The sequence below is a fragment of the Volvox carteri genome (genome assembly GCF_000143455.1).
Source record: "Volvox carteri f. nagariensis unplaced genomic scaffold VOLCAscaffold_41, whole genome shotgun sequence".
Taxonomy (NCBI): Eukaryota; Viridiplantae; Chlorophyta; class Chlorophyceae; order Chlamydomonadales; family Volvocaceae; genus Volvox; species Volvox carteri.
Window position 1 is genome coordinate 440310 of NW_003307584.1, and position 10876 is coordinate 451185.

The 10876-nt window shown below is 52.6% G+C and overlaps 1 protein-coding gene across 1 annotated transcript; it reads left to right on the plus strand.

The window, feature by feature from the left end:
* Positions 1-8171: 8171 nt before the first annotated feature.
* On the plus strand, positions 8172-10851 carry VOLCADRAFT_118652 (uncharacterized protein; the record flags this gene model as incomplete). The annotated part of the gene is made up of 4 exons (XM_002954167.1): positions 8172-8670; positions 9539-9610; positions 10004-10218; positions 10699-10851. 4 exons carry the CDS (start codon positions 8172-8174, stop codon positions 10849-10851), a joined length of 939 nt encoding a protein of 312 aa, XP_002954213.1.
* Between the last annotated feature and the right edge of the window lie 25 nt (positions 10852-10876).

The following is a 10876-nucleotide window of genomic DNA, read 5'->3' on the forward strand; positions in this document are numbered from 1 at the left end:
GGGGTCGAAGGGGGGGAAGTCACGGGACACATGCAAGAGGTTCAGATGTGGCGGCCGAGGTTGGGCGATGGTAGGAAGGGGGGCGTAAAGATCCCCGATGGGGCTGTTGGGCGGTCGACCATGGGGCCGGAGGGAGTTCGGCCATTGCGGCGCGGACGGCGGAGGTGATAGCCTCCTGGAGCGAGGGGACGTAAGTAGCGGCGTCGGAGGTGGTGGGGACGGGGTCGACGATGGGGACGGTAGGGGCGGAGTGGACGATAGGGGGGATGGGAGAGGGGTCGAGCGTGAATGGCGACATGTGGACGTTGCCCGGAAGTTCCGCAGACCGTGAACGGGAGCGGTCGCGGTGGGCTTCTGTGGGGACGAGAGCCATTGGAGGATGACGAAGACGAAGATGACCAGCAAAGCGATGACGATAACGATGACGATGACGAAGGCTGAAAGGAACTGGCTCCAGTTGGCGACTGGAGGAAGCATTAGTTCCTAACTTGCCCGATCTGCAGAGCCCGACATCAATCGCTGACTGAGAGACAAGGAAGAGAAGAATACTAAGCTTACAAATAATGGTGTAGGAATGCCTTAAATAGTCTGGCAAAGCCTTGCACGACACAGAGTCGTACCGATCAAAGACAAACCATACGTACTCGGTAACGAACACAAATCCCTTACATTTCCCCGGTCTTTCAAAGCTGCAACGTCCTCGTTGCCATTACAGTCGCAAGCACAAGGTTCCCTTGCATACTGCAACTCACTGCTTTCATCACAACAGTGGGCATGCTCAGGCAACTGCACCCCCATACAATGCCATGGCATGACTACATATGGGACTCAGACAGCTAACCACATAAGGCAAGGTGTTCCAGCTAAGAAAAACCCAAAGACAGCATAGCTTGGTTCAAATGAAAAGCATGACTGTGTGAGCTCCGGAATGATTGCATCTACTGCACACATAAGCACACATGAGAACTCGAAGGAAAGTAAGAACGGAGAATCTCGTGAAGGTGATGGTAGGTCTCTTTTGAGCACTCGGCTGGGCGCCCCGGTCGACTTGAGCCAAAACATAGGGGCACCCCGACACAAGGGCCAACATCGAGCTCCATGGCATGATGAGATGTGATGGCCTTTAGCGTGACGTTGGATCGACGACGAAGATTACGAAAACGATTGAACTCGTGAAACGTGGGGTACGCAAGCATCCAGTCGCTGTCAACCCGGTGCACTCCTGCCGTGGAGGCTGCTGCAACACGAGCACGCATACAACCTACACGACGGGCAGGCATACTGGCGACCAGGGCACGGCGATTAACGTTGAACGAACGAGGTAGACGGCGGGTTGTCAGCTTCCGCAAACGATAGAAGCAAACGGATATGGCCCCATTCTTGAGCCCGAAACGAACGTGAAACTGCAGTCCAGCGCAAGGTGTCCAAACTTGGCCGGCTGTCGAACGACGGTAAGGCGTTCTGATCCAACTGAAAAGGAAAGAGCTCCGATTTCAAGTTGTGACACCAACTGTTACACTCGGAGTGGAGCGACTTGAGCCGACTTGCACACAACAGTGGCGTACAAAGCTGAATGTCAGTACCGAAGAGCGATGAACCCGGTAGTTACGAGATGCGGGTGAACGACCGGCAACACGGGCCGGCAAACAAACGATCGTGCGGTGGCGCGAAGTGCAAAAGCAGTGACGATGGGAAAACAGCTCCAATACGGACCGAGGCAGGATTGAACCATAACTCGATACCATATGAAAGGAACTGGCTCCAGTTGGCGACTGGAGGAAGCATTAGTTCCTAACTTGCCCGATCTGCAGAGCCCGACATCAATCGCTGACTGAGAGACAAGGAAGAGAAGAATACTAAGCTTACAAATAATGGTGTAGGAATGCCTTAAATAGTCTGGCAAAGCCTTGCACGACACAGAGTCGTACCGATCAAAGACAAACCATACGTACTCGGTAACGAACACAAATCCCTTACAAAGGCGATGACGATGACGATGACGATGACGACGATGACGAAGACGGAGACGAAGACGATAAAGACGAAGGCGGAGCGAAGCGTATAGGCCGGATCGTCTAGATCGATACCAACTGAAAGGGCATAGGCTCCGTTTCTCGTTGGGATGCCACGATGATTACAAAGAGGGCCGAGCGACTTAAGCCAGCTAACAACCTACAAGATGTAACAATGATGACATAACAAACTAAACAACAACAACGACTTAAATAGTTATCCAGAGCCTAGGCGGCGCCGGAAGGTCGTACATTATCCGTATCTCAAATGATCGTCCACGAGTAAAGTTAACGACTTAACAACTAACAAGAAAACCTAACATCTTCTACTATGCGCAAGTGCTAACATTACTGGCTCTGAGTCAACATCATAGGTCGACATCGTGTTACGAGGCATGCCCTGCTTATTGGGTTGTACTTCATAGCTGCGAAAGCCCCTGGTATTTATGGCATTGAAGGTCTCTGCTTTGCTACCAGTGTGGATGGTGATCCATTGGATCACCTCTCTCAGCTACTCCTTCCAAGGACGTGTTTGCTCTGCCTGCTTGTTGTTAATTCTCGGGCTTCGGGCTTTGTATGAATGAGCTTATTGTTATGCGCACATGTTAACATCTTTTGGCTCAATATCATACGTAGACATCGTTTCACGAGGCATGTCCTGCTTATTGGGTTGTGCTTCATAGCTGTGAAAGCCCCTGGTATTTATGGCATGGAAGATCTCTGGCGCGCTGCAAGTGTGGTTGGTGGTCCATTGGATCACCTCTCTCAGCGTGCATTTTATCTTCGACCGGCCCACAGTCGCATCTGCAGATGCTTGAATCAAGGTGTTTAGACGCAGTATCCCTGCTTAAACTCTTCGTATGGCACGATACTGCAGAAATGGCCAGGATGCGCAGCTTCGTCAGCCTGCTTTTTATGTTTCAAGTTTTACTTCGTTTGATCATATACCCGCTGTTAAATTGCATTGTTTTTTTACGCACTTGCATTGCCATCGCCTCGCGCCTGTATGGCACTGTGTGTTTCCGTGTCACGGCACCCTTCTATTAGGTTTGGGCCCCCCAGCCAAAATTAAGGTTTTACCGAATCAGTCACACGATAACAGCTCCACGATAAGGATTACGACACGACCAAGAGGATTAGGATTGGGACCCCAGCCTCAGAGTTAGGATTGCGGTCCGGCCCCAGGATTAGGATTGGGGACCCCCCCCAGGATTGGGATTGGGACCCGGCCACAGGATTAGGATTAGAACCCCGACCCTAGGATATGGATTAGACCACCACTCTGGATTAGGGATTAGAAGTGGTCCACCCCTGTTGAGATTAGAGGATTGCTGACCGGTACCCACCCCCTGGATTAGAGGATTAGGACCACCTGGCACCCCTCTGCTTGTAGCAGCAATTTCCTTTGTCCCACGGCTGTCCACAGTGAGTGCACAGGCCGGCCTTCTTGAGGGCGTCCTTTGCCTGTTCACACAGGGTGAGTCCTCAGCCGCGACCACCATTGTGGCTGCCACCCCGACCACCGGTATGACCGCCACCCCGACCGTGGTTTCCACGGCCCAGGCCCTGCTTGGAGGGGGTAGAGGCACGTCCCAGAGAGAAATTTAGGGTCGCCACTTTGGGTGGTTTGGATGCATTTAAGTGCCATTGCTGATGTTTTGTGTACTCGGTAAGAGAGTCAAGGTCGGGCCATTTGAGGCTGAGCGAAACAGTGGCACACATGCCGTGCAATTGTGTGGGGAGTCCTTTAAGGAACCAGTGAATGAGGTCGACTTGGCCCATTTGAGGGTCATTGTACGTGATATGGTGAAAGTGCTGGAGTACTGGGGTCCGTACTGGGGTCCGTACTGGGGTACGGACTCGCTGGCCTTCATCGCATGTTCAAGCCTATCAAGGCGTTCACAAACTTGGTGTGGTGTGTCTTTGTGCACATCACCAAACCGCTGGATGAAGTCTGCATGAAGAGCCTCAATCATGGGGTTGGAGTTGTTACACACGTATATGTTGTAAGTACACAAGTACACAAGTAAGAACATCACCGGTGCAGTAATAACGCAGCCCCTGGACAGGATTGTTACCCATATCTCGCAAGTATTGCACAACCAGTGTTTTTTTTTAAGTAATATATTACTTTTAAGGAATAAAGAGGCCTTTTTGGCCTTTGGAAATAAGGAACAAAGTGAGGCCGATCCGTACATTTTCATTCCTTCAGCCAAAAACGTCCATTGCTGCCAGATTGCTCCGTAGTGTGCAGAACTTAGTATTATCGATCATAAAATAGATATGAGGGGCCGTAAGAAGGTCAAGCCCGTGAGTCAACGCGGCATAGCAGAATGTATGACCGGTCCTTCCATAGACAAACACGCAAAAGGCAACGACTTGAACGCCGAACAAACACAAAAACAGCAAGATAAGTCTGAAATTTTTCCTGATAAAGGCGTTTGGGACGGCGGTGCTGTTGTCGGTAATGCATCGGCAATGTTGCTGCCAGCGGCGACCGATGACACGGGCGCCATTACCCCTGCCTTCCATGGCGGTTGTGATCAGCATAAGTGCAAGCTGTCACCCAATCAGCTTGACAACAACGAATGCGGCGAGGCGCCCAACCCGAGCGCTCGCAGTGCCAAGCGGGCTCAGACACAGCGCATCCGCAGGGGCCGGTACATGATGAACCGGTAGAGTCCCAGTGTGCTGTGGTTTGCAGTGGCGGGTGACGGCCTTTGATTTGCTATGCGGTTGCTTGCTTTGGGCCTTTGCTTGGTCGGATTTACTTTTTGTTCACAAACAGTGCCAGAACTATCTATGCATGTGCATGAAGCGTGCGCACATGAACGAAAACGCGCCAATGCAGTGCGTGCCTCTTGGTCTATGAGGGGAGTTGTAACTTATCGGGGGGGGGTCTGGGGGGGGCGTAGCCCCCCCCAGCGCCCCACTCTTAAGGAATACATAACGGCGACGCTAGCAACTTTGTTACTTAGGTTGGAATAAATTGAGACCCCCCCTAAATGAAAAAAAAATCACTGTGCACAACTGTGTTGAACCAGGCGTCGGGCTTGGTGACCTGCACGCTGGTTGTGCCATTGAACACGGGCGGTTGCCTAAAGCTCTTGGCTAGAACAGCGGCAGCTGTCGCTGTTTGCGACAGTGGGGCTGGCTGCTTGAGAACTCCTACGGATGTTGTGCCTGAAGAACCATCAATCCCACTTACGTTGGCCTGGGTGTTGCCCGGTGCAGCCACACCAGCAGGCGCCTGATTGTTGGCAGCGGCGGCCAGTGACAGGTTGACAGTTGGCGCTGCTAACAACTCCGGGGCCGGATTGCGTACAGGCTGTGCTACGGCAGCCGCCACGGTAGCTTCTGGCTGAGCTTGAGCTGGTGGAGGAGCGGGAATGGGAGGCCGTGGGGGCTGGGCCAGGGGCTATAAGCTCCCGGCCATGTACACGAGCTCCGGGATGGAGCCGCCCAGTTGCTGTAGGGAGCCGTGCAGTTCCGCGAATTTAAGTGTCGCCCCCTTCCTGGACGACGTATTGTTCCCCTTAACAGAGCTTTCATAAAATTCCTTCAAGTCCTGCGATTCCGGATGCCTGCCTGAGAGTTTCTGGGTTGACCCTGTAATTCATCGAAATTGCTCAGTACGAGTGGTTTAATTTGGCACGGATGAGCTCACGACACGGTTTCCCCCACACGCACTGCTGGATGTGTTCTCTATTGTCTACAGCGAGTACTGGGAGGCCGTGCCAGCACCAACTGTGCCAGACATCAAGGTGAAGATCAAGGACCACTACTGCAAAGAGCGGGTGGGGCCCCACCCGGGCCGGGCCCCACCTGGCGGCCGCAAGGTGCCACCAATGCGCGATGGCATGCTGCTAGATGCGCAGCAGCAGCTATTCATCAGCACAATGACACAACTAGCTGCCGAGCAGCGTCTTGCACGAATGAGGGAGCAGACAGAGCAGTGGCGGCAGGCGGCCGTGAAGGCTGAGGCACAACAAAGCAAGCATGCCTACCGTGCACTGCTGGATGACACACCGACCTCACGACTATGGCAGCGGATCAGCAACACGCCGGGTCTTGCCAGCTCCTTGACGGAGTTTTCAGCTTTGGCTAAGATGGTGTTCGTGATGGTGCCCGGGTCGGTGGAGGAAGAGCGGCGGTTCTCAGCAATGGCGTACTTGCAGGACCCAGCCTGCAACCGGCTGGACGAGCACCTGGCACTGTGCGTGCGCATGTCCACACAAGACTTTTACGACCAGGACACGTTCCCCTTTGAGGCGGCACTGGAGAAGTGGAAGGCCGTCAGCAGCAGGCGCGGGTACATGATGAACCGTTAACTAGCATGCAGCATCACCCGCAGGGGCTGCAACGAACCGCAGAGGTTGCGTTTGGCGGTTCTGGTTCGTTGCTTGGTAACTGGTCTGTGTTTGCTTGGGCTCTGCAACAGCAGTCGCCCATGCAACCGGGGTTCCTGTCAAAGCGTCCAAGTGCCCCCCGCTTCCTGGCGTGCAAGAGACACCTCTATGGAGAGATTGTGGTGTGCGCGTGTTGCGATATTCCCCAAACCCGGCGTTTGCACGAAATAAACTGTAACTCATGGGGGGGGGATCTGAGGGGGGCGTAGGCCCCTCCAGCGCCTTACAGATTCGGAATACTTTTATTCCCGCGACTAAAAACCTATTCCTCCATTCGGACTGGAAAATTGACGGGCAAAAATAAAAAAAACACTGTATGGGAGCTACACCGGGGACAAGTTAAATTGCCGGGACAGGCCCTTGAATTGGCCTGACAGGGACACGAATTGGCCTGACAGGGACACGAATTGGCCTGGCGGGGACATTCCGACAGTCAGGATTGGCCTGTTCGGGGTGTCGAATTAGGGAAGCACAGGAATTGTGCGACCGGGGCAGCCCAAAGATTTGCTCTCCCCGACCTTGTGCCCTACCCTCCTCGCCATGATGCTGTGGACATGGCAGCGCTTGCAGTCGTGTTTACAGCCAGCAAGTCAGGATACCTGTCGACCGTAAAATCGTCGACACGTCTGCGCTTCGAATGCTAATCCTCGTTTGTGGCAAATCTACCTGTTTTGACGATGCCATCAGTAAAAGAGGATTAAATGCAGGTATTAAAGCAGCTGTGATGCAAGGACGAGCGACCAATATACCGCTCGTCCACATCCATAGTGCGAAGGTTATTAGTATGTAAAAGAACATGTGCAATGGTTATTACTACAATTAGATTTTTTTTAAATGCTCTGTTTTAATTCGCGATTCGCGGACAATTACTGGAGCAATGCGTTTGTAGGCTACGCGTCATACATTTCGAACACCGCAGTTATTCGAAAACTCACCAGGTATTATTATAATGAATAATAGGAACAATCAAATAACGACGACTGCAGCGCTCAGCGCTGCAAATGATGTCGGGTTCTTTCGCCGTTCTCGGTCGAGCAACCGAGTATGTTGCACCGGCTTATGCTTGCTGCAAGAGCTCCTTGAACTGTATGTCAAAAACTTGCATGAGAATTTTATTAGATTTCTAGACATAAATTATTCTACATGAATGAATGCCATGGACTATAGGGTGTTTCGTATGCAGGATTCTATGGCATGATGAACGAGGAGCACAGACGAGAACGTAAGCGGAGTAGAAAACGGTCTCACCGGCAGCCAGGATGATTAGCATTCCAGCGAAATTTGCTGCAAAGGAAGTCGTGAAATTTGACAGTACGCGGTTGAACATCGCAGCACTGTAACAACCACACACACACACACACTAATGATAGATTGAAAGTTGATCGCACAGCACGATAAGGACCTTGATAAGGATTGAAGAATGACTGGTAGGCATTTTGTTCATTTGCAAAGCTAGTAGAAGGAGCTGTAATAAGCTCGACGACTTCGTACCACCAAGATCGAGGCGCGCGGCATTGACTAGGGAGAACCTCCGATAAGTGTCTTTTACGACTGACCACGGATTTGCAGCACAAATACGATTAGCGAAATTCTCCCTAGAGGTGCTTGTACGACACGGAAAAAAGTGACTTTTCAAAGAAATATCTAGGGCTGCTTGTACGACACGTTGTGAAATGACTTGCGAAGGTGATATAAAGGCGGGTGCAATTGGGCTGATTTCCTAACTCTCCACGCTCTTCAGAACTTTGCCATGTTCAAGCTACATCCTCGCAAATGTCCGGAACTGGGCTGCGTTGCTGCGTTGCTTCATCTAGCTCTCTTGCTGTCGCCGCTCAGCTGCAGGACACAAGATATTGATAGCTGTTCAGAAGGAATGCAAAAAAAGGCCCTTATCTCATTATACGAAGCCAGCGGAGGACCCTCATGGGTGAACAACGAGCTCTGGACAATCGATGCGCATTGCGTAAGGTCCCCGGGTCTGCGACCAGGAGTTCCAGATAATGTTGTGGTCCCGGATATCACTCTGCCACCTTTTTGCTGTTGGGCCGGCGTGGACTGCTGCCTGTCAGAGTCATACATCGCGAATTACACCGCATGCGGACAGTACCAGTGCAATTGCACTGTCGGCAAGGTGACCGGCCTTAACCTGGGACGGAATGGACTTAAGGGCCGACTTCAGGACGTGCTAAACGCCACAGTCCTGACCGGCCTGGCTTGCAGCCTTCGGATGGCCTTCCTTGGCGGCAATGGTACGTTGAGATGTTGTCTGCTGCAGCGGCTGTGGCAAGCACCGCGCAACCGCGCTTCAGCACCACTATTATCAACTCATCATCGGCCATAGTTTTCCGTACGTTCCGCGTGCTTCAAATCACCTCCTGTTGGGGACATGTATAGGCGAAGGGAGAATCCCGCATGCGGCGATATCAATCTGTCCGTCCACATGTATGTCTGGCAGCGCCGCAGTAATATTATTATGGTAGTATATTATGGTATATTATGGCAGTGATGATGCAGAGGGTGAATGAGGTAGCGGGGTGGACCGGTACGGCGGGGGAGCCAGTGGCACTCGTTCCAGATCGCCCATCGTCGTCCACTGCCTTGTTCGGTTGTGGTTCGGTTGCGGTCGTACCATTGATCCTAATCCTGGTCTTGACCGTGGCAATGGTGCGAGCACTAGAATGGAAAATTTAATAGTTTAAGAAATTGCAAATGGTTTGGCGTTGATTGTCCTGTTTTGTGTTGTAATCGGTTTTTCAGGGCTTAGGGTTTCGGATACTAAGGTTTTTTAGAGTTTAAGCACGGTGGTTATGGATGTGGCAGTAGCAGTGTCGGAAAATGGAGCTATTTTTGGGGGAGGTGATAATGGAGATATCTCCTTCCCATGTTTGTTTTTCAGCTGCCAGCTGTCAAACCCGCGCGACGTCCCCCCCCGCGCCAACACCCCAATCTCACCTTTTTCCATTTTTTTCCAGCCTTGCCATCCCCCACCCGGACTCCCCCCACCCTACCCCCCCACCACACACAGGCACACACATACACGCACAGACCCTGAGCCCCCCAACAACCCCGACATCCCCAGCCTGCCCCTCCTCCGCGTCCCTCCCCCCGCAACTACAGAGCTCACCGGAAAGATCCCGCAGGAAATATCCCAGCTAAGAGATATTCGTATCTTAGGGTTCAGTACCAACGGTAAGGGGGAGGGGGTTGGGGGGAAAGCTGGAAAGGAAAGGAAAGGGAAGCGAGAAAACTGCATATGCCGTACTGATTCAGCGGTTTTGCCGGCTGGCGAATGACGTAATGTGAAGTGAAAATGGAAAGAATGACTCATTCTGCTGACGTGTGTGTGGGGGTGGGGTGGGTGGGGTGGGGGGGTGGGGTGGGGGGGTTTGGGGGGGAAAAACACCTAGTGGGGGGTGTCACCAAGCCGTTCGGGAGGTCGGAGATTATGATTCCGCGTACTCGTACCCGCACACACGCATCCACGCCTATCCGCGATCTCAAACACACCCTTCACTTATCCGTACATCTTTTCCCGTACATCTTTCCCCTCTACACATACACCACGCGCGCGCTACCCCGCAGCCCTCACGGGAAGCATCCCTTCTTCCCTGGAGGATCTGAATCAGTTGGAGGAACTGGATCTGTCCAACAACCAACTAACTGGATCCGTACCTTCGAAATTGTGCGGCGGAACTGAACGGCCGAGCAATCTGAGAGATCTGGTTCTGTCCAACAACAATCTCACCGGGCGGTTGGTACTGCCGGACTGTGAGGCGCTCATTAACTTGGATGTGCAGGTTGGTTAGGCCGTTGGAGTTGGTTGGAGTTGGTTGGGGTTGGCTGAGAAGAAGGATTTTTCCCAGCGCGTTTCTGGCCAATTCGGATTTACATTCGGACATTCATACATACGCACACGTCCCCGCGTCTTCTCACCGACCATCCAAATTAACATGCGCACACGCAGACATACATACATACGTACATACATACACATGCACACATGAAAACACAGCCGCCTTGAGCACCCAGAGCAAATACACCCCAGCTCTACAAATCGTAACCGCACCACCTGCTCACGCTCTCTCTCAGGCACACGCACACGCACACGCACACGCACACGCACACGCTCTCTCTCACGCACACGCGCACGCACACGCACACGCACACGCACACGCACACGCACACGCACACGCACACGCACACACATACACATATCCACCTCCCCCACTAACCCCCCCCCCACTATCCCCGCGCAACCACGCACCCATCCCCTGCAGAACAACTTCCTTTCGGGACCCATCCTGGACATATCCTCCTATCGCCAGCTGCACATCCTGCGCCTGGGGAACAACCAGTTCAACGGCACCGTCAACTTTGACATGTTCGATCTGCGGCTGCTGGTGCTGCTGGACCTGGCATTGAACAAGTAAGAAGGGTAAATTTTGGGTTTTAGGG